This window comes from Neoarius graeffei, chromosome 4 (assembly GCF_027579695.1).
Source record: "Neoarius graeffei isolate fNeoGra1 chromosome 4, fNeoGra1.pri, whole genome shotgun sequence".
Lineage (NCBI taxonomy): Eukaryota > Metazoa > Chordata > Actinopteri > Siluriformes > Ariidae > Neoarius > Neoarius graeffei.
In genome coordinates this window covers 67,505,930-67,530,577 of record NC_083572.1, presented here as the reverse complement: position 1 = coordinate 67,530,577, position 24,648 = coordinate 67,505,930, and the positions used below count along the sequence as shown (strand labels likewise).

General features: G+C 45.1%; 1 protein-coding gene across 1 annotated transcript in view; it reads left to right on the top strand.

The window, feature by feature from the left end:
• Positions 1–24,648, top strand: part of zmynd10 (zinc finger, MYND-type containing 10) — a 47,819-nt gene that overhangs the window by 4,235 nt on the left and 18,936 nt on the right. Inside the window, exons 2-7 of the mRNA XM_060919512.1 lie at positions 10,617–10,725; positions 10,843–10,959; positions 11,052–11,105; positions 14,220–14,372; positions 15,040–15,128; positions 15,244–15,344. Coding sequence (XP_060775495.1) covers positions 10,617–10,725; positions 10,843–10,959; positions 11,052–11,105; positions 14,220–14,372; positions 15,040–15,128; positions 15,244–15,344 — 623 coding nt within the window. The remainder of the gene's footprint in view (positions 1–10,616; positions 10,726–10,842; positions 10,960–11,051; positions 11,106–14,219; positions 14,373–15,039; positions 15,129–15,243; positions 15,345–24,648) is intronic.

Below are 24,648 nucleotides of genomic sequence, written 5' to 3'. Positions count from 1 at the left end.
TCAAGAAGAGCGCCCGTGAAAAAATTTGATCGGGGTCAGTGCACAGCCTCAATTGATACGTCAATGACTACATCTGATTTTGTTGTACCTAGTTTAGTTGAATATACACCTTTTGTCTCTGATGGATTCGTTTCACTGGTGGGTGATTCCCAACGTATTCCAGTGAAAATCCTGCGCGATACAGGCGCTTCAGAGAGTTTTGTTTGTCAGTCTGTGTTGCCATTCTCCTCTGTATCGGACACGGGGAATGTTGTGTTAGTGAAAGGAATTGGTTTGCAGTCTATTCCCGTGCCATTGCATAAAATTCAACTTTTTTCTGGTTTTGTGGATGGTGAAGTAGTCATTGCTGTTCGTCCTTCATTGCCTATAGAGGGAATACATGTAATTGTAGGGAATAATTTGGCACGTGACTGTTTTTTCCCTAAACAGGTTTCACCTTCACCAGTAGTTATGACTAAGGCTGTCCAATCTGGTGAAGTGGACAGTAGTCAAAAAGATTTCCCTGATGTGTTCACGGCTTGTGCGGTGACGCGTGCCATGGCGTGCGCACGTGATGCCAAGCCATCTGATGTATCTAAGGTCTTGCCTGCTCATGTGTTTGTTCCAAAATTACCGGCCCCTTTGTTGCAGTCTGACATTGTTGAAGCTCAGAGAGAGGATGCAGGCTTAAACAAATATTTTGATTTGGTTGAACGTGATGTTGATGATTTGGACCACAGTTATTTTGTTAAAAATGGCTTATTGCTGAGACGGTGGTCACCTAGGGGAGATTCTGTTGTGAGAGAACAGATCTTTCAGGTGGTGATGCCGGAAAAGTTTAGAGAGCTTGTGCTACGTGCAGCTCATGGGGAAGCAGCAGGTCATTTTGGAGTAAGGAAAACCTATAATCACCTGCTGCAGCATTTTTATTGGCCCCGGATAAAGAAAGATGTAGCTAAGTTTGTTCAGGCCTGTCATGTTTGTCAGGTTGCTGGCAAACCAAATGTTATTAAGCCTGTGCCTTTGAAGCCAATCCCCTCTCTTTGTACACCTTTTCAGCATCTGATTATTGATTGTGTAGGACCGTTGCCTCAGTCTAAGTCTGGATGTATTTATTTGTTTACAGTAATGTGTCAAGCCACTCGATACCCTGCTGTATATGCATTAAGATCTATAACTACAAAGTCGATTTTTAAATCTCTATCTCAGTTTATTTCTGTGTTTGGCCTTCCTAATGTCATTCAAAGTGACCGTGGCTCAAATTTCACGTCGAAGACCTTTGTAGCAGCCTTGAAACAGCTCCACATACAACATAATTTGAGCAGTGCATATCATGCACAAAGCCAAGGAGCTTTGGAACGTTTCCATGCTACCTTGAAGTCTCTGATGCGTGCGTACTGTGTGGAGATGGGTCGGGATTGGGAAGATGGACTACCTTGGCTATTGCTGGCAGCTAGAGCAGTAGTGCAGGAGAGCACTGGTTTTAGTCCTAACGAGTTAGTTTTTGGTCATCAAGTTCGAACCCCTTTGTCTGTTTTGTCCAGTGATTTTGATCCTTCAGAATTGCCAAAGTCTTTGTCTGATTATGTGTGTGGTTTTCGACGCAGGTTGCTTTTGGCCTGTAAAATGGCCAATGATAATTTAACTGCAGCTCAGATAAAAATGAAAAAGTATTATGATCGTAGGGCTCAAACTCGTGTTTTCAGCCCAGGCGATCAGGTTCTGGCATTGTTGCCAATTCCTGGTTCTCCTTTTGCTGCCAAGTTTTCTGGACCGTACAATGTAGTTCGACAGGTCTCTGAAACGAATTATTTGGTTGCCACGCCCGAACGTAGGTGTGCAACACAATTGTCACGTTAACCTCCTCAAGCCATATTATGCATCTGTTCATCCAGCTGGTACCGCAACAGAGGTGTCTGTTGGTGTAGTTGGGTCTGCAATGGTTTCTGAGGTAGATGATGACATGAAGGGCCCTGATGATGAAGTATTACATGCTCATTTAAATAATTCTGAGATGTTGGCTCAGTTGGATGTGGTCCTGGGTCATATAGAGCCTCAACAAAGAGATCAGTTAAAGACATTAATTTTAGAGTTTTCTTCTTTGTTTTCAGATGTTCCCTCCTGTACGTCATGGGTTACACATGACTTACAGGTTGGTGATGCAGAGCCGGTTCGTCAGAGGTTTTATCGTGTTGGCCCTGACAAACGTAAGTGCCTAGATGATAGTGTGCAATATCTTCTAGATAATGGTCTGGCTGTTCCGTCTAGTTCCAGTTGGTCGTCTCCGTGTCTGCTGGTTAAGAAACCCGACAGCACATACAAGTTTTGTACGGATTACAGAAAGGTTAATGTGGTTACAAAACCCGATTCGTATCCTTTACCCCGTATTGAAGACTGTGTTGATCAGGTGGGTGCAGCTCGATACGTTAGTAAATTTGACCTTCTTAAAGGTTACTATCAGGTGCCTCTCACTCCCAGAGCTCAGGAGATCTCTGCGTTTGTGACACCGAATGGGTTATATTCTTATACCCGAATGCCTTTTGGGTTGCGCAACGCCCCCTCCACTTTCCAACGCCTCATGAATCAGGTGGTGGGGGGACTGGAGGGGTGCACTGTGTATCTCGATGATGTTGTGTGTTATTCAGAGACGTGGGAAGATCATCTCCTCCGAGTTCGTTTGCTGTTTGAGCGGTTTGTGGCAGCCACTCTCACAGTTAATTTAGCCAAGTGTGAATTTGCGCAGGCTACAGTAGTCTATCTTGGCCGAGTGGTCGGTCAGGGTGAAGTCCGGCCTATAAGGGCAAAAGTACTGGCCATTGATGGTTTTCCTCGTCCTGTGACGAAAAAAAGAGTTAATGCGGTTTTTGGGCATGATAGGCTATTATAGGAACTTTTGCCAGAATTTCTCTTCTGTTGTTGCACCACTGACTGATTTGTTAAAAAGTTCAGTGCAGTTTGTTTGGACATCTGATTGTCAACGTGCATTTGACAATGCTAAATTGCTTTTGACTTCTGCTCCTGTCCTGTCTGCACCTAGGTTAGAGGACCCTTTCCAGCTTCAGGTCGATGCTAGCCAGGTAGGGGCTGGAGCAGTCCTCCTCCAGAAGGATGAGACTGGGATAGATAGACCTGTTTATTTTTCTAAAAAATTTAACTGTCACCAACTTAATTACTCTACTATTGAAAAGGAGGCCCTGGCTCTTATATGGGCGCTCCAACATTTTGGAAGATGGAATTGTATGCGTGAGAGAGAAATTATCTGCTAGAATTGCAGCTTCAGATGGAATGTTAGCCTTATTTTCGTTAAGATAAGTTGTAATTCTGTCAGGCAAAGTATTTTTAAACTGTTCCAATATTATCAAATTACAGAGCTCTTCAAATGAATTCACATTTTCGGCCGTAAGCCAACGGTGGAAAAAACTAGACAAGTCTCCGACCCACTCTGAATAAGTCTGCTTGTCAGATTTTTTCCAAGATCGAAAACGCTGTCTGTACGCCTCAGGTATGAGCTCGTAAGATTTCAACACGGCCTTCTTAACAGACTGGTACACTTCTCTCTGATACAGGCAAGGCAACAAGTGACTGTTGCCCACGGCCAATCAACAAAGTCTGCAACAATAAGGTTTTATCATTGTCACTCCATCTTTGTTCAGAGGCGATGTTTTCAAATAAGGAAAAAAACCATCGGGATCACGCTCATTAAACTTAGGGAGAAACTTTATCATGCTGGCCAACGACTGAGGAGCGGGCGCAGCATTGCCGAGTTTGCCCTCTGCTACCAGCTGCAGTCTCATGCGCTCAAGCCTAAGCCTCTCCATCTCAAACTCGCGTTCCTTTTCTTTCTCCAAACGTCTACTCTCAAGCTCTTGGTCAAGTTTGTCTCGCATAATTTCAGCCTCCAATTTCATTTGCTTCATCTTAAAATCATGCTGCAGTTGTAAAATTTGGACTTGCTGGTCATACGACAAAGACAAACTTGCTATAGGCGGAGTCTGCTCACTAGAGTCGGAGTCACTCATTTTCGGGTGTCCCCTGGGCCTGTCAGGAAGCACCTGCATCTCTACTAACCCAGCACGGACCTCCCGAACTAAATCTTCCTTTTTTAACGCTGCCTTTGATAACTGAATGTCCTAGTGATCGGCCACACTATTCAACTGATCTTTGGTCAGCGCCACAAACAAAATCTCGGAAGGAGATTCCAAAAACTTTTCGAGAGTGCTCATCTTCTCGCAATAATCCACAATCGAATACCAATAAACAAATGACCACACGGCCACAACTACTCTAATGCAACTGGCTTAAACAAATACCAAAGCTGGCTCCCAAACAAATAAAACTAATTCCAAACAAAAGTAAACTACTTACCCAATTAACAATTAAGACAACTGAAACGTTTACTGGGCGAAGCGAACTGCCACTCGCACCACAGGATGACAATGGAGTTTCACCCTAAACATTTACCCCCCACTAACTAACCTGTCTTCACACTAAGCCCAAGAGCAAGGATCATTTACTCACCGATACCGTTGGATCCGTGCCGTCCTGACAAAACGTCACTCCAGACGGATTTCCAAGGCGGTGCCCTCGCTCAGGCTTCAGTGACACAGCAGCTAACCCAAACGCCAATGCGTTCTAATTGGGGAAATGGATAACTCCGCAATATGTCATCCAGAAGCGCAAGCACAACGCACCTCACCACTCCAAATTAATAATCAAAGAAATAAACAAAAACGCTCCCAAATTTAAAACAATGTATTATCCAAAAATATACTCAAAGGGAAAACAATACCAAATTCCAATTATCCTAAGACAATTTAACCTGAATTCTCAAAACGATGCAAATCCCCAACAATTACACACAGTATTACCACCGAAAGGTGATAAGCCACTTCCAATCAAATAAGGTTTTGGCACGAGCCCCCATATGTCATGACCACTTAGCTCAAAGCAGGCACAACATAAAAGGAGACCACACCGTTTGTTCAGGTTAACCCGTACTTTATTAATATATAAATTCTAGGGATAAATAAAAAAGAATAAAAGAAAGGAACCTGCTCCCGTCGGCCCGTGCAGGGCCTCCACGTAGCAGGATAATAAACACAACCAAACCCCAAAGCCAGCAGCCAGCTCTCGAATGCCAATTTTGGGCCCGTATTTGAACTTCCTGGCCTTGTCTAGCACAGGTGTTGCAGTACTAGACAGCTCCCCCTTCAGACTGGAGGGAGAGAAACAGCCAAGTTCAAGTTTACTATTCAAAAGGGGCAGTGCGCACCCCCAGCATGGCCACGCTGGGCGTGACATCACTCCCCCCCCAAAAGACAGAGACCCATATAAGGGACTCTGTTCACCCTACAACTACAGTATTAACTATAACTAAAGCCAAATCTACCAAAAACATAAAGGAATTACCAGTTACCATTTACTCTTAACCATTTTTAACCATTTCTTTTCACAATTTTGTTTTACCATTACCACTTTTTTTTAAAATTTATTTTTACACCCACCCCAACACAAAAACACATCAAAAGTAGTGACCTCCCCCCCGAAAATTGAAAACCCTGCCCCACACATGCTTTCCACCCAGCACGTCCCGGCGCCTGGACAGCGATTTAAGGGCAAAAAACAGAGGAGCAAAGAGAAGATTACGGAGAAGAGACCACCCTACCAACAGGCATCAGGAGCCCGAGACAGTGCGTCAGCGATCACATTGTCAGACCCCTTAATGTGCCGTATTGACAGGTTATAAGGCTGCAGAAATAGAGCCCAACGCATTAGGCGCTGGTTAGCATTCTGCAGGGAGGACAAAAAGGTAAGAGGATTGTGGTCAGAGAAGACCACCACCGGATGCACTCCACCACCAACATAAACATCAAAATGTTGGAGCGCCCATATTAGAGCCAGGGCCTCCTTTTCAATAGTAGAGTAATTAAGTTGGTGACAGTTAAATTTTTTAGAAAAATAACAAACAGGTCTATCTATCCCAGTCTCCTCCTTCTGGAGGAGGACTGCTCCAGCCCCTACCTGGCTAGCATCGACCTGAAGCTGGAAAGGGTCCTCTAACCTAGGTGCAGACAGGACAGGAGCAGAAGTCAAAAGCAATTTAGCATTGTCAAATGCATGTTGACAATCAGATGTCCAAACAAACTGCACTGAACTTTTTAACAAATCAGTCAGTGGTGCAACAACAGAAGAGAAATTCTGGCAAAAGTTCCTATAATAGCCTATCATGCCCAAAAACCGCATTAACTCTTTTTTTGGTCACAGGACGAGGAAAACCATCAATGGCCAGTACTTTTGCCCTTATAGGCCGGACTTCACCCTGACCGACCACTCGGCCAAGATAGACTACTGTAGCCTGCGCAAATTCACACTTGGCTAAATTAACTGTGAGAGTGGCTGCCACAAACCGCTCAAACAGCAAACGAACGCGGAGGAGATGATCTTCCCACGTCTCTGAATAACACACAACATCATCGAGATACACAGCGCACCCCTCCAGTCCCCCCACCACCTGATTCATGAGGCGTTGGAAAGTGGAGGGGGCGTTGCGCAACCCAAAAGGCATTCGGGTAAAAGAATATAACCCTGCAGAAATAGAGCGTTGGGCTCTATTTCTGCAGCCTTATAACCTGTCAATACGGCACATTAAGGGGTCTGACAATGTGATCGCTGACGCGCTGTCTCGGGCTCCTGATGCCTGTTGGTAGGGTGGTCTCTTCTCCGTAATCTTCTCTTTGCTCCTCTGTTTTTTGCCCTTAAATCGCTGTCCAGGTGCCGGGACGTGCTGGGTGGAAAGCATGTGTGGGGCAGGGTTTTCGATTTTCGGGGGGGGGAGGTCACTACTTTTGATGTGTTTTTGTGTTGGGGTGGGTGTAAAAATAAATAACTAATAAAAAAAAAGTGGTAATGGTAAAACAAAGTTGTGAAAAGAAATGGTTAAAAATGGTTGAGTAAATGGTAACTGGTAATTCCTTTATGTTTTTGGTAGATTTGGCTTTAGTTATAGTTATATTATACTAGTTATATTATACTGTAGTTTGTAGGGTGAACAGAGTCCCTTATATGGGTCTCTGTCTTTTGGGGGGAGTGATGTCACGCCCAGCGTGGCCATGCTGGGGGTGCGCACTGCCCCTTTTGAATAGTAAACTTGAACTTGGCTGTTTCTCTCCCTCCAGTCTGAAGGGGGAGCTGTCTAGTACTGCAACACCTGTGCTAGACAAGGCCAGGAAGTTCAAATACGGGCCCAAAATTGGCATTCGAGAGCTGGCTGCTGGCTTTGGGGTTTGGTTGTGTTTGTTGTCCTGCTACGTGGAGGCCCTGCACGGGCCGACGGGAGCAGGTTTCTTTCTTTTATTCTTTTTTATTTATCCCTAGAATTTATATATTAATAAAGTACGGGTTAACCTGAACAAACGGTGTGGTCTCCTTTTATGTTGTGCCTGCTTTGAGCTAAGTGGTCATGACAGCTGGGATAGGCTCCGGCTTGCCTGCGACCCTGTAGAACAGGATAAAGCGGCTAGAGATAATGAGTTGCTCTTGATCTTGCTCCTGAATTTACCCGTGATATGCAGTTTAATGTTACAGAATGAGAGTGTGAGGTTAGAGTCAGCTGCAGTGGGGGAAAAGCTGATCTTATGGTGTGAGGTTTTGGTTCTAATGGACCATAACCTCCTACCAGAGGGGAGTGATTTCAGAAAGTTTGTTTCCAGGGTAAGAGGGGTCGGCCACAATCCTTTCTGCTCTCCTCAGGGTCCTGGACTCGTACAGGCCCTGAAGAGATAGAAGGTTGCAGCCAGTTGTCTTCTCAGCAGAGTGAATGATGCGCTGCAGTCTGCCCTTGTCCCTGGCAGAGGCAGCAGTGTACTAGACGGTGATGCAGGAGGTGAGGATAGACTCAATGATGGTGGTGTAAAACTGCACCATCATTGTCTTTGGCAAATCGAACTTCTTCAACTGCTACAGGAAGAGCATGTGCTTTCTTGGTGAGAGAGCAGGTATTCATCTCCAACTTGAGGTCCCGAGTGATTGTAGTGCCCAGGAAGCGGAAATACGTCACAGAGGTTACTGGGGAGTCAAACATGGTGATGGGGGAGGGTGTGGCAGAGCTCCTCCTGAAGTCTACAGTAATCGCCACTGTCTTTAGAGCATTGAGCTCCAAGTTGTTCTGCCTGCACCAGGACACTAGATGGTCAATCTCCTACCTGTAGGCAGACTCATTCTCATCAAAGATGAGTCCAATGAGGGTGGTGTCGTCTATGAACTTTAGGAGCTTGACAGACTGATGACTTGAGGTGCAGCTGTTGGTGTACAGGGAGAAGAGTAGAAGAGAAAGGATGCAGCCTTGGGGGGGATCCGGTGCTGATGGTTCAGGAGTCCAAGACGTGTTTCCCCAGCTTCATGTGCTGTTTCCTGTCAGACAGGAAGTCAGTGATCCACCTGCAGGTGGAGTCAGGCATGCTCAGCTGGGAGAGCTTGTCCTGCAGAAGAGCCGGGATGATCGTGTTCAAGGCGGAACTGAAATCCACAAACAGGATCTTAGCATAGGTTCCTGGGGAGTCCAGGTGCTGGAGGATGAAATTTGTAAACCACTGTAATTGTGTATTGAGTTTAGACCAACCTAGGCTGTGTACTGTCTAGCCTGGAGTTAGCCGTTGGAGGCGGGGGGGTTTTTTCTTTTTTTCAGCTCATTTATATGGTTGGTTTGCTTCCTTAGCTGTTTGAGTATTAGTACTTCAGCAGAATATTACACTAAGCATTATCTTGTTACGTGTTCAGTTTCCCTTCTACGTTTAGAAATTTCTCTAGTTTTTTTTCCACCTGATGAGGAATTACTTTTGGTAAATTAAAAAATCTGATGTCTTTGTTTCGTTCAAAATGATTTGCACATCCAAAAACACAACAAAACCTTCCCATACTGATCAGTAACAACTAACTTGTCTGAATGAAGTACTGCAAGCATGCCCCCTGTCATGGCGGTGTAGTTACTGTTGCTCTGGGGGTCACCTGATGGTGCCTCTGTAGAAGCTAAAAGTCTGTACAGTTTAAAGACTGATTTTAGTCACTGTCAGCAAAAATGCTGAGAGTTTATGACCCAAAAAGCAAACGAACTCACAATCACAGTGGTTGAAACTGGAACTAAAAAAAGTGGTTGTGTTTTTTTCTGATGATGTCATTGGTCAGAATCCTTGGAATTCCATAAATCAAGCCAGCAGTTCTTCTGGGAATGGCCTGAACTAGGAAATGATAATTGTGGCTCACAGAACCAAGACGGGATGGCACGGTGGTGTAGTGGTTAGCGCTGTCGCCTCACAGCAAGAATGTCCGGGTTTGAGCCCCGTGGCCGGTGAGGGCCTTTCTGTGCGGAGTTTGCATGTCCGCGTGGGTTTCCTACAGATGCTCCAGTTTCCCCCACAGTCCAAAGACATGCAGGTTAGGTTAACTGGTGACTCTAAATTGACCGTAGGTGTGAATGTGAGTGTGAATGGTTGTCTGTGTCAGCCCTGTGATGACCTGGCGACTTGTCCAGGGTGTACCCCGCCTTTCGCCCGTAGTCAGCTGGGATAGGCTCCAGCTTGCCTGCGACCCTGTAGAACAGGATAAAGCGGCTAGAGATAATGAGATGAGATGAGAACCAAGACGGAAGCCGCAAATCGCAGAGATCGACACATACCTACTATAATAAATATAACAGTTTTGATAATGGTGGGCTGTGATTTACACCACTGTAAATAATGATTTAAAAAATTACAGATGGGAAGCATGGCAGTGCAGTGGTTAGCACTGTTGCCTCACACCATGGAGGTTCTAGGTTCGCACCTCCTGGTCGACTGGAGCTTTTCCATGTGGAGTTTGCATGTTGTCCTCGTGTCTGTGTGAGTTTCCTTCCAAAGTCCGAAGACGTGGATTAGGTCAACTGGCTACTCTAAATTATCCCTGAGTGTGAATGGCTGTCTGTCTCTCTGTGGTGACCCGGTGTACCCCACCTCTTGTCCAAAGTCAGCTGGGATTGGTTCCAGCTCACCTGCAATGGATAAGCAGTAGAATGTAATGAATAAATTAAATTACAGCTTCATAGACCCAGGGTGTCCCTTGACCTCACTTTAAGAAACATAGTGCTAACAAAGCAAGTACAGCCAAGGTATTTTACCATTCCCATATTTCTAATGAAACTATATATTAGCTGAATTTGGTAGTACTATTCCCAATGCTTTGATAGTCATTTTAGACCTGTATCTATTCTTGTATTAAGAAATTAAAGAAAATGGCAAACAGATAACTTGTTAGCTGGAGTTCTGGAAAAAAGGCAGACGTTAAGAAATAAATCTAGACAGAAAATGATGAATGGAGGAATAATATGAAGTGATATTTAATTTACCAAAAAATTGCGGAGACTTAAGGAAATAATAATTAAACTTTTTTTTTTAGAATTTGACCCATCACGATACATGTTTTGAAGTACACATTTTTTGATTAACCAGAAGATTTAGGGATTGCCAGCTACTGTTCAAAATGTTGCAGTTTCATGTAGTTTGTTGGGGCAGTGTGTGTACACACAACCCTTCACAAACAGTCTGACTGTAACAAGACTGTCTTTTGCTATGTAGCTTCTTATATGCTAAACATGTTCTGTTCAATAGGTGGTTTCAGCAGCATGAATACATTGAGAAACTCAATATGCAAGCGATTCTTCATGCCAGCGCTAATCAAGAGGAGTTTATCAAAGACCTTTTTGTGTCACTTGGAAAGGTAACTCAAGTGCATTGGCTGTTCTGAGTCTCTGTAATAGTTACAGCTGGAGAGTAATATTTATTATGAATAAGACAAATTCAGATGAATGATATATGGAGAATGTGTCATGTGCAGATTCCCACACTGGTTCATGGAATGATACTGATTGAAGTTTGGAAGCAGAAAGTGTTCCCTATCCTCTGCAAGCTTCAGGACTTCAACCCAAAGAGTACCTTTCCACTGTACATGGTGGTATGTGCACAGTTCCAAACTTTTGAAATGAAAAATTTCACATTAAAATGAATAAATAAATAAATAAATAATATATTTTTCAATGTCCTCAGATTCACCATGAAGCTACAATCATAAATCTGTTGGAGACTATCTTCTACCATAAAGTAAGCACAGTGTTTTGTTTTGTTTTTTCGTTTGTTCCATTTCATCAGACTTAAACGACCCATATCCGATTTTTTTGCCCATATGCGACCTGTATCCGATTTGTTATTGACAATCTGAACGACACAGATCCGATTTTTTCACATGCGACCCAGGCCGCTTGGATATGTGGTCCTAATTCCGATTCATATCCGTTATTTTCACATGCGACTGCAGTCTGACCGGACAGGTCGCATTCATGCAACCTACACGTCATCAGCAAGAGACAAACGTCACTATTCTGCGTTGGCTAATCCCGCCTCTTTGGTGGAAAACAACAACAATGACATAATGCGCTACATGAACAGGCACACACAGTCTCTCACACTCCCTCGTGCACTCCGTCATATGCGCGATGCAGACATTAATGTTTCGCGTGCACGTGCTTGCTCACTTGCTCTAGATTCCGGGAGATATTCTCCAATTTGCGGGCATCAGGGAGCCGCTATCAATATGCGGGAGACTCCTGGAACTTCCGGGAGACTTGGGATGTCTGCACTAGACAGTGTTTATGTAGAGAGCATGCGCACTTCAATCAATCAATCAATCAATCAACGGAGGTTGCTGCCACGGCCCCACTCACTCACACACACACTCTCTCTCACACAGAGACACTCTCTCTCTCTCTCTCTCTCTCTCTCTCTCTCACACACACACACACACTCTCTCTCTCTCTCTCTCTCTCTCTCTCTCTCTCTCTCACGCAGAGACACTCTCATTCTCACACACACACACACACACACACACACACACACACACACACACACACACACACACAACCTCTCACACAGAGACTCACTCACTCACACACACAGCACACAATGTGCTTATTACGTGTCAATTTGCGCATGCGGGACACTTTTGGGTCGTTTTCCGTTCATATTGGAGATCGCATACAAGTCTCATATAATTGGTAATGTGAAAGGCCTAACAAAAAAATCGGATTTCACAACAAATCGGATATGGGTCGTTTCAGGTTGCAGTCTGAACATAGTGTAAGTAAACTAAGTGTCGGAGAACTAAGTAAAATTATTACACAGCTCATTTGAATACTTGATTCTTGATTTAGCATTCTATGGTCAGTTATTTCTGTATAACTCGCTGTTGCTGTGTGTAACAGACCATTGCTATGGACCACACCATTAAAATCATTTTAAAGCCATAAAATCATTTTTAAATCAATATTTTGTCTCACATTATTGAATTCTTTAGCAAGCAGCTGTGTAATAAGCAGAATAATGTATAGTCATTATTACAAATTATTATACATCCAGGACACTTTTTCGATGAAATAAAAACAAGTATTCTATTCCCTTCTAGCAGGTTTCATTCATTTGGTTTGATAGCATGCAATATTGTTAGCATATTGCTTATCCTATGTGTATTACATCACTCTACCCAATGGAGAATGAGTGTTGAATATGGTTTACGATATTGCATGGTTGGCAAGACAACATGATGTCACATGTCAGAGATGTAAAACTTCCACGCTAGCGAGCGACGGTGACAATTTGTAAACAAACATGGCCACCAGGTTTGTTTCATTAAATATGGATGATTTTGAGAGAGTTTTGAAAAAGAAAGACGTATTGAAGCCCTGTGATGACCTGGCGACTTGTCCAGGGTGTACCCCGCCTTTCGCCCGTAGTCAGCTGGGATAGGCTCCAGCTTGCCTGCGACCCTGTAGAACAGGATAAAGCGGCTAGAGATAATGAGATGAGATGAGAAAGACGTATTGAACACTTGAAAGGAATGTGTATGTATAATAAATAATGATATTGGCTGGCTTTTTTTGTGGTATATCAGATATATTCTATTCAGCAAGCATGATACTGAACTCGTCTTCAACTCATTCAGTAGCATGCTGGCTGAATATATCTGTTCAATATCATATAGCTGGAATATATCTGATTATACCACTCAATGCCAGCCAATATTATTTAAATAAACCCCTTCAGGGTGATTCAAGAGCCCTTCTCTTTGCATCGGGGGTCCTGCATCACCCTGTCAGAGTTTATTTCATGATAATGACCGGCGTGTGTACATTATCCCTTACATAATATTTAAGTTATTCCACAAAATCGAGTTGTACATGAGCTGATGAGGTGCGTAGCACCGAGTTGGCTATAAGCCATGTACGATGAGATTGAGTGGAATAACTTTTATTCTATCCACATTCACTGGATTTTGAGAAACAAAGCATTTTTATTTTTATTTGTTGCAAATTCAATCAATAAAAACTTTCTACAAAACGTCTGACAAAATAATTTCCACTTAGAATGTAAACAAACTGGCGAAATGACAGTAGCAATTTGTGAAAATGCTAAAATAATACTTTTTGAAAAATAAAAAAATATATGTTCTTACCATGAAATACTTTCATTCCATATTTTGTTGCTTTTTTTGTATTTTTTGAGGTTTTATTTTCGAGTAGAGTTTTTATTTCATCCTCGGTTGGTTCAGTAGCGCACACTGCCATTTTCTTCTTTAGGGTTTTTTTGGTGGTTGGCAAATTTACTTTAAAGGTGCATTACCACCACTGACTGGGCTGGAGTGTGGAACAGGAAATATGGGGGGGGGAATATATTCTTTTAGCTATTTCTGTTTCTTTTAAATACTTGATAACAAAGTGATATATCTGACTTGATGTACGCTGCCATTTTGTTTTTCTCTCCTCACGGTATATGAGCTGATATACTAGTCGTAGAGTAGCCAATCAGAGCATGCGATTGCTCATATCCAGTGAATGTGGATAGAATAAATTCAAATGATTTGTACTTTTCATAAAAGAACCACATAGATATACTGTTTTTATTTGTTTGAATAAATGTTTCATAGAACTGTTAATTGATTTTTATTAAGAGATTATTATGAGTTTATTTCATTTGGGTCGGGGGGGTTCGGGATGGCTCTTATTTTTTTATTATTTAAATGTTAGAGACATGTAGCAAAATTTAAAGAGAACTAATGCATGTTGTTGACCAAACTTGATTTCAACATATTCTGTTGTATAAAACATGGTTACTCAAAGTAAAATAGATATGAAGCTGTGAATGTTAAGGTTTGGGATGTTGCAGGAATCATGTGAGGCAGCAGAGGATGCTGTTGTGGACCTTGTCGATTATTGTCATCGTAAACTGACTCTACTGGCAGGGCGCTGTGCTCGGGGAGAAATTCCCACTGAAGACAGAAGCTCACATGCAGAGGTCTCAGATATGAATTCTGTACAGGTAAAGGACCAAAAGTGGTGTTACTGAAAATAATTTGAATTTTTCTGAATCTTAGCCATGATTATATACAAGTTGGTTGATTAACGGGCGGCACGGTGGTGTAGTGGTTAGCATGGTCGCCTCACAGCAAGAAGGTTCTGGGTTCGAACCCAGCAGCCGAGGAGGGCCTTTCTGTGTGGAGTTTGCATGTTCTCCCCGTGTCTGTGTGGGTTTCCTCTGGGTGCTCCGGTTTCCCCTACAGTCCAAAGACATGCGGTTAGATTAATATGGGACGGCCTTGAGCGAGGCGCCCAACTGCTCCCCGGGCACTGTTAGCATGGCTGCCCACTGCTCTGAGTATGTGTGTGTGCTCATTGCTCACGTGTGTGTGCATGTGTGTGTTCACTGCTTCAGATGGGTTAAATGCAGAGAGGAAGTTTCACAAGTGTGTGATGAATAAAGTTGTTCTTTCTTTCTTTCTTTCTTTCTTTCTTTCTTTCTTTCTTTCTTTCTTTGAGATGAATTATTCCTTACTTATACAGCACCCTTTACCGTACAATACTATGAGTAGGAATTGTTTTGAAACGTGGCTTGTATCAAGATTCTGGATATTTCACACTCCAGAAATGTGGAACTGAAATCTATTTATTCTCCAATACTTTAATATCTTTATGGTTATCTGTTACAGGATCTGCAAACTCAGAGCACAATGTTAGAATTTAATATCTCCCTCAAGGCTCTGTCTGTGCTCCGCTACATTACGGACCATGTCGAGAGGTGCGAGACGTATTGCTTTAAGGCTTGTTCAGAAGAATATGTAACAGAATTTGCTCAAACTTTAGTGCTAAAGGCTGTTTAATGACGATACTTCTTATTGTTGTGTTCGATGCAGTTTGAGTTTGAGTGTTCTCACGAGGATGCTGAATACTCATAACTTGCCCTGTGTGCTGGTTCAACTTACAGAACATTGTCCCTGGAGCCGTAAATCTGGAGGTTAGTAACACTAAAGCAGAGCTTCTTAAACGATTATTATTATTAATTTTTTTTTAACTTTGAAAATAAATGTGAGTGTATAGATTCGGTCAGAACAGATTTATAAATATTCACCTCATTATTTATACACACATAATAATATGAGGCTATTTATTGGAGCCATAAACGGTTTCTTCCTGAATTTTCAACTCAAAGAACACATTTTTATTAAAGTTATTAGTTTCAAGTTATCTTTATTTATTGGTCTAATTATTGTTCGAGTCATTAAAGTTTGTATTAAAACCAGTCAATTCACATGGGCAGTTGTAACACTCTCGCGGCTCTTGGGAAATAAAGAAGTGGGAGAAAGGCTCGACAACTTGGTGTGTTTTATTTTTCGTTTCAAGTTCACTTTTCAGCAACTTTATTTTGCTCTCAAGGCAAACACACGCGCACACACACCTGGCGCTGGATTGCTCAGCTCTCTGTCTGTCTAGTTACCGCTTCTCTCTGCAAGAACAAGAGACACACATACCGTAAATTGCCTGTAATCAAATACGGGTGAAACTCCTCATGTGTTACCTGCTGGTTCTACCTGACGCTTCACCACCCATGGCTGACGCTCAATCATTCCCCTGCTGCCACACCAGTCAAGTAGGATCTCACATCAGTGCCATGAAAAAGTATTTGCCCCATACACACATTAGTTTGTCACAATAAATGGTTTCAAATCCTCATACAAAATGAAACGCAAGACAGTTTAAAAACGATCATTTCATTGATTGAAAGAAAAAGGTTATGTAACACCTATATTACCCATGTGAAAAAGTAACTGCCCCTTAACTTAATAACTGGTTGTGCTACTTTCAGCAGCAAGAGCTGCGACCAAACCAAACACTAACTAGAGCAACAGCTGCAACCAAATGCCTTGATAACAAGAGATCAGTCTTTCACATTGCTGTATAAAACTTTTGGTCCACTCCTCTTCGTAGAATTGCTTTAATTCAGCTAAACTACGCTTTCAAACATGGCATGAACTGCCTGTTTAAGGTCCTACCCCAGCATCTCAATGAGTTTCAAGTCAAGACTTTGACTAGGCCACTCCTAACCCTTCATTTCGTTTCTTTTGAGCCACTCAGAGGTAGACTTCAGAAGTGGCAGCTGGCTTCGCTTCAGACAGCCATCTTCTTTCTGTTTCTCCTGGGGGAATTCTTCTTCAGGATAGTGTAGTGTAGCATAGTGTGGTATGTTTACATTCTACGGATGTAGTAGATAATCCAGGTGCCGTTTGACTACTATTAAAAGTAGACGGCCTTTCGATTTCATAAAACTGGTGAAATTTAGTTCCCTCTGAAATTTGGTCATTGTGATATGTTTATTTCTGTAATATCTAAAAAAAAAAACCCAGGCCATTATGTGGCTGGGAAGTTATTTAATTTGAGGGGATTCCTTAGCAAATAATGTGCATGAAATCACTCGCTTTACGCAGTCAAGCAGACAGAGGAAGTCCAGTGTGCACATGTACAAGTTTACTTCAGTATCTTCTTCTCTTGGATTTTACGGCAGCTGGCATCCAGTGTTGCATTACTGCCATCTACAGGTTTACCTTAACCGTGCACTGACAGTAACATTTTTATTCAATTCAATTCAATTCAATTCAATTCAAAACACTTTATTTGTCCCCTAGAAGAAATTTTAATTCTGTCACTAAATGAACAGCTGATCACACCGAGGTGCTCCCTGACCGCCGATATTTATTAGTTTGGTCCTGCATTTCTTTTCCTTCATGACATAACATCTTTTCTTCTCACTTTCCGTTGCTGTAGCCGGTCTTCCATGTTTCATTCGCGTTTTCCTTTCCCGTTTCAAATTTGTATCCCACGACGCCTTGCACGAACAGGGAAAGCCCATCATGTGATGCATGACAGTCTCTTGGATTGCGCCATGGTGAAGCAAGAAATAATAGCGGAGAATTTAGAGCCACATGGCCCTAAATTCATCAATTGTTCTATTTTTAAAAAAAAGCCTAATAAAACTGGAAGTCTGTGATTCGAAGTCAATAGCTTTCGGTCCACTAAACAAAATAATTGGGTGTCAGGGGAAAATTCTTTTAATGACCTAAATCTGAAAATCAGTCTACCTTTAAATGCCTACTGAGTATTCGTTTACTCTACATACTACTTTTTTTGTGTAATAATGATGATAATAATAAAATGTAAGTATGCATATTCAGATGCCGCCTATTTCACATCTTCCTCCCTGAGAGCACAGCCTAGTTTTGCTCTATTGACCTCCCTACTGTGGCATTATAGAGATTTGAACTCGTGATCTTCAGATGATAGGGCAATGATTTCCTGGATGAGTCATTGATGCACCCTTGGAGGAATATTTCAGGCCGGCCATTACTGGAACGATTCCAAATTTTTTACATTTGGAAACAGTGGCTCTCACTGTGGTTTGCTGGAGTCCCAGAGACTTAGGAATTACTTTGTAATTTATTTTAGACTGATATATTTCAATAACTTTTTCTTTCTCATCTCTGCCAAAATGTCTTTTGATTGTAGCATGTTGAGACCTTTTAGCCTATTTCACACTAGTCTCTGTGTGTCTAGTCGAACTGAACCCAATTACCAACCAAATTCTGTTAATTGGTTGACTGAGTATCTAAGTGAGCAAAACCTTTTTTACAAAGGGCAAGTTGGCGCTGGATAGAAATGATCATTTAAAACTGTTTTTTTGTTGTTGTTGTTTACTCATGAACTTTTTATGAAGCTCTGAAACAATTAAGTGTGACAAATGCAAAAAGTGAAGAAATCAGGAAAGACTTTTTCATGGCACTGTATAAGAATATTTAACAATTATTACACGGCATCGAGTTGTACATGAACTGATGACCGAGTTGGCTATAAGTCATTGTAAGGTTCGCTACGTGTGGGTGGAGCACAGAGGACAGCAGGACAGAGACTGAGTTCGCACAACTCTTTTATTTATAACTTTCACTTTATTTATAACTTTCACTCTCAAGCACACACATTCCAGGCATCTGGTTGTGGAGAGAGCTCCCTCTGCTCTCGCTCTCTCTCCTTAAATAGGGTGCGGTCACTGGGGAGACACACAAACAGGTTAATTGCTCTCAGGTGTAGTGATTCTGCCACTCACCTTCCCTGACTCCGCCCTCCTGTCACAGACCGGCGCTTGACCACGCCCCCGCTGCCACATACCCCCACTGCCCGACTCAGGCCGGGCAGCCGTCCGGCCCGCAGCCGACTCCCCCCCCCCCCCCCCCCCCCCATTGACGGGAGAGGAAGTCCGCCACGGCCATCTGTGCCCCCGGCCTGTGGACCACCTTGAAATTAAAGGGTTGGAGCGCCAGATACCAACGGGTGATCCGCGAGTTGGCATCCTTCATGCGGTGGAGCCACTGGAGGGGCGCGTGGTCCGAACAGAGGGTGAAAGGGTGCCCCAGCAGATAGTAACGGAGGGCGAGGACCACCCACTTGATCGCTAGACATTCTTTTTCAATTGTGCTGTAGCGCCCCTCACGCACTGACAGCTTCCTGCTAATGTACAGGACAGGGCGGTCCTCCCCCTCCACCTCCTGGGACAAAACCGCCCCCAGCCCTCTGTCCGACGTGTCGGTCTGCAACACAAAAGGGAGAGAAAAGTCAGGGGAGTGTAATAGTGGCCCCCCACACAGTGCAGCCTTTACCTCAGAGAAAGCCCGCTGGCATTGCTCCGTCCAATGGACCGGATCTGGTGCCCCCTTTTTAGTGAGATCAGTCAGCGGGCTGGTGACGTCCGAATAATTAGGTATAAACCTACGATAATAGCCAGCCAGCCCCAGGAACTGTCTCACCCCCTTTTTGGTCTTGGGCCTCGGGCAGGCCGCAATTGCTGCGGTCTTGTTAATTTGGGGACGCACCTGCCCGTTGCCCAAGTGGAAGCCCAGATACCATACTTCCACCCGCCCAATCGCACACTTCTTTGGGTTGGCTGTGAGACCCGCTCGCCTCAGCGACCTAAGGACGGCCCTTAGGTGTTCCAGATGCCTCGGCCAGTCATTACTATATATGATGATGTCATCAAGATAGGCGGCTGCATAGGTGGCGTGGGGGCGGAGGACCCGGTCCATCAGCCGCTGAAATGTAGCGGACGCCCCAAACAGCCCAAACGGAAGTGTGACGAATTGGTGTAACCCAAATGGTGTGGAAAAGGCCGTTTTTTCTCGGGATAGTGGAGTCAAGGGGATCTGCCAATATCCTTTCGTCAAATCCAGTGTCGAATAAAAGCGAGCCGTGCCTAGTCGATCGAGCAACTCATCAATACGAGGCATTGGGTATGCGTCGAATTTAGACACTGCGTTGACTTTTCTATAGTCCACACAGAACCGGACCGACCCGTTGGCCTTGGGTACCAAGACCACCGGGCTGCTGCAGTCACTGTGGGACTCCTCGACGATGCCCATTTCGAGCACGGTCTGAAGTTCTTCCCGAACCACCTTTTTTTTGTGTTCGGGTAGCCTGTAAGGGCGGCTACGCACTACCACCCCCGGGGGCGTCTCTATGTGGTGCTCTATGAGGTTAGTGCGACTGGGCAGGGGCGAGAACACATCCGAAAACTCGGCCTGCAACTGGGCGACCTCCGTGAGTTGGGTCGGGGAGAGGTGGTCTCCACAGGGGACCGGAGAGGTACGTGATGCCAATGTCCATTTTTGAACCTCCGGCCCCAGCTCCGCCTTCTCCGGAACCACCGACACCAACGCCACAGGGACCTCCTCATTCCAGAGTTTAAGCAGATTGAGATGGTAAATCTGTAGCGCCCCACCTCTGTCTGTTCGCCTCACCTCATAGTCGACGTCCCCGACTCGCCGTGTGACCTCAAAGGGTCCTTGCCACTTGGCGATCAATTTGGAGCTCGACGTGGGCAACAGTACGAGTACCTTATCTCCCGGAGTGAACTCTCTAAGGCGCATACCCTTGTTGTACAGGCGGGCTTGCCGTTCCTGGGCCTGCCGCAAATCCTCCTGAGTTAGGTGGGTGAGCGTGTGGAGTTTTGCGCGCAGGTCCATAACGTATTGAATTTCGTTTTTGCTTGGTGAAGGTCCCTCCTCCTAATTTTCTCGCAGCACATCTAAAATGCCGCGCGGCTTACACCCATATAATAATTCAAATGGGGAGAACCCTGTGGAGGCTTGGGGGACCTCTCGCACTGCAAAGAGCAAGGGTTCAAGCCATTTATCCCAGTTACGCGCGTCCTCACTTACAAATTTTTTAAATTATGTTTTTAAGGGTGCGATTAAACCGTTCCACTAAACCGTCCGTTTGTGGGTGATGCACGCTGGTGCGGATCGGCTTAATACCTAATAACCCATACAGTTCGTGCAGTGTTCGTGACATAAACGTAGTGCCTTGATCAGTCAGAATCTCTTTCGGGATTCCAACTCAGGACATGACACGGAAGAGTGCCTCCGCAATACTGCGTGCTGAGATATTGCGAAGAGGCACTGCTTCCGGGTATCGCGTTGCATAGTCCACTAGAACTAATATAAAGCGGTACCCTCGTGTTGACCAATCTAATGGCCCGACGAGATCCATCCCAATTCTTTCGAACGGGGCCTCGATTAACGGTAGAGGGCGCAAAGGCGCTTTTGGAATGGCCGCTGGATTTACTAACTGGCGTTACGCGGCACGCCGTACACCACCTACAGACATCGCCGCGAATCCCCGGCCAATAGAATCGGGCCATTATTCGGGCGAGTGTTTTATCCTGCCCTAAGTGTCCAGCCATGGGATTAAAGTGAGCCGCCTGGAATACCAATTCCTGGCGGCTCTTTGGAATTAAAAGCTGCGTGACTCGCTCTTTCGTCTGAGTGTCCTGCGTCACTCGGTATAATCTATCCTTCATAATAGAGAAATAGGGGAAGGACGGGGTGGCGTTCGGCGGGAGCGTTTGACCATCGATTACTCTCACTTGGTCAAACACGTGTCGCAGAGTCTCGTCTCGCGATTGTTCTAATGGGAAATTCGCGAGGGATTCCCCAATAGAGAGAGGAGGAGCCGGCGGCTCCTCACTCTGACGCAGAGATGACGTAGACGGCTCTGTGACAGCTGCTCCCGCCAAAGTGACACCGGGACCTCCCCCTGTCAAATGGCAGGACCCACTCTTTACTAAGCGTGTCATTAACCCCTGAAATCCCGGCCAATCAGTCCCCAAAATCAAAGAGTGGGTAAGGCGAGGATTAACCGCCGCCTTCACTTTAATTTTTCCCCTCTGAAGAAAATGTGGACCAACACCAAAGGGTAGCTGTGAATATCCCCGTGCACACACAACACCTTCACCCCCTGTGCTTCCCCCAATGCCTCGTTTTGAACCAGGCTTTGGCGAATTGAGGTCTGATTACAACCCGAATCCACCAATGCCTGATATGTAGCCCCTTGGATACTCACCGGTATGCGATACGCTCCGGCCTGATCGAGGGCGGCCTCTGGCGCGTCGTGGATCCGAACCACCGTGCCCACTTCCATTGCTGTGCACTGTTGTTGAAGGTGGCCCGGCTCCCCACAACGCCAGCAAACCGGCCCGGGCTTTCCCTCTGCACCGGTGTTCTGGGGCTCACTCACCTGAGGTGGGGGAGAGACAGACACAGAAGGGAGAAACGGGAGGGCACCGCGGATGCGGCGGGCCTGCTGGGGTGGAGCCGGCCCCCGTCTCCGCGGTGGGGGAATGGGGCGAGGACGGGACACAGAAGGAGGGGGAGAGAGAGAAGGGTCGACGTCGTCTGCTGTCCTGCCGCCGGAACAGCCGCCAAATGATCCTCCGCCAGCTCGATTGCCTGATCCAGCGACGCCGGGCGGTGGCACTGGACCCACTCCGCGGTTCCTGCTGGTAAGCAGGCGATGAATTGTTCCAGCACCACCTGGTCGATGATCCCCTCAGCGTCGCGATCGTTGGCCCTCAACCACCGCCAGCAGGCGTCCCGGAGCTGCTGGACGAACGCGAACGGCCGGCCGACTTCCTCCAATCGCAGAGCGCGGAAGCGCTGGCGCTGTTGCTCCGGCGTGCGCCCCACGCGCTGGAGGACGGCCTGGCGGAGGTCCACGTAGGCCAGCTGGCAGTCGGCGGGGAGCTGTAGCGCGGCCAGCTGTGCCTCTCCCGTTAGCAGGGGGAGGAGGCGCGCCGCGCGCTGCTCCATCGGCCACCCCGAGGCTTCCGCGACCTGTTCAAATAGCGTGATGAACGCCTCGGGGTTGTCCTGCGGACCCATCTTGGTGACGGTGAGGGGAGACGGGCCCGCGGCCAGAGCGCTGGTGGACCCCGCTGACGCGAGGAGGTGCCGGAATGCCTCGCGATCTTCCTGCTGGGCCAGCACCAGGGCTTCAAAGCGCCGCTCTTGTTCCTTCCGGAGTGTGACGAGCGCCTGGTGCTGGCTTTGCTGGGCCGTGGCGAGGGCGTGGACCAGGTCGGCGAACGGGGAGGATTCCATGGGGCTGCTTGGTTGGTGCTCCACTCTGGATCCCGGGTTTCAGCACCACTGTAAGGTTCGCTACGTGTGGGTGGAGCACAGAGGACGGCAGGACAGAGACTGAGTTTGCACAACTCTTTTATTTTCACTTTTCAGTGCAAAATAACTTTCACTCTCAAGCACACACATTCCAGGCATCTGGTTGTGGAGAGAGCTCCCTCTGCTCTCGCTCCTTAAATAAGACACGGTCACTGGGGAGACACACAAACAGGTTAATTGCTCTCAGGTGTAGTGATTCTGCCACTCACCTTCCCTGACTCCGCCCTCCTGTCACAGACCGGCGCTTGACCACGCCCCCGCTGCCACAGTCATGTATGACAAGATTGAGTGGAATAACTGTTTTAGTATATCCACATTCACTGGATTTTGAGACACAGAGCATTTTTATTTTTTATTTATTTTTTTGGGCTTTTTTCACCTTTATAGGATAGGACAGTGTAGAGACAGGACAGGAAATGAGCAGGAGAGAGAGACAGGGAGGGCTCGGGAAATGACCTCGGGTCGGAATCGAACCCGGGTCCCCGGATTTATGGTATGGCGCCTTAGCCACCTGAGCCACAATGCCCCCAGAGCATTTTTATTTTAATTCTTTGCAAATATGATAAATAAAAACTTTATACAGAACCGCTGACAAAATCATTTCCGCTTAGATGGACTTCTTAAAAACCTATCGATGGCTGCACAAATTGACTTTAGTATTGTTTTTTTGTAGAAAGTGGCGTCTTGCTGTCGTGCCGAGGTATAGAATAGCTTTAGACATTTATTTAATTCTTCCTTGGACATTTCAGTGATGTAATTTTAAAACTTCTTTTAACTTCTGAACCAGTTTAAAAAAATTCAACAAATTTTAATACTTAAAGATGAAGAATGTAAACAAAACAGTGAAATGACGGTAGCAATTTGTGAAAAATGCTATAATAATAATTCTTGAATTTTTTTTAAACACGTTCTTACCATCAAATACTTTCATTCCATGTTTTGTTGCTTTTTTCATATTTTTTTGGGTTTTGTTTTCAAGGTGAGTTTTATTTCGTCCTCGGATGGTTTAGCAACATGCTCTGCCATTTTGTTTTTCTCTATTCACGGTATATAAGCTGATAGCCTAGTAGCAGAGTCGCCAATCAGAGTGCATGATTGCTCATATCCAGTGACTGTGGATAGAATATAGTGATTTAGCTCATGTGATGTGAAGGCCACTAAAAAGCTGTTTTGCTTGGATAGATGTAGTGTCTACTTTGCCCATGGGTCATATTGATTTTTGAAACTTTGGAGTGGGGATAAGACACTAGATCCATTAAGAGATGTTCTTTAATGGTTTAAATGTAATTACATTTGAATAAGAATGCAATAATTAATTGAGCAATGCGCAATCAGCCTAAAGTGACTCTAGTACCGCTTGTATAGGAAAAAATGTCCACCAGAAAAACAAACAGTTTAGTAAGTAATTATTTGTGTGAGTGATGAGTGCATGAACTCTATGAACTAATGTACTGCTGCTGCTGAGCTGCACTACTGCATTCCCTTCTGATCATTAGAATGCACTGATGGCAGGCCATCAGCATTCTCCCCAATGCCTCATGCTACACAACTTGAAGTATCCTCTGTACGCGGATGACACTCATATATGCTACATTTGCTTATGGCAGTCCTGATGATTGCAGGATGACTGCAGCTAAATTCGGAATTGAAAGGTGTCTGGTTGATATTGACTGTTGGATGTCCATCAACGGTCTGAAACTGAATAAGGATAGGACTGAGCTTCTCATCGTCCATTCAAAGTTCTGCAAGCAGCCGCTCTTCCCG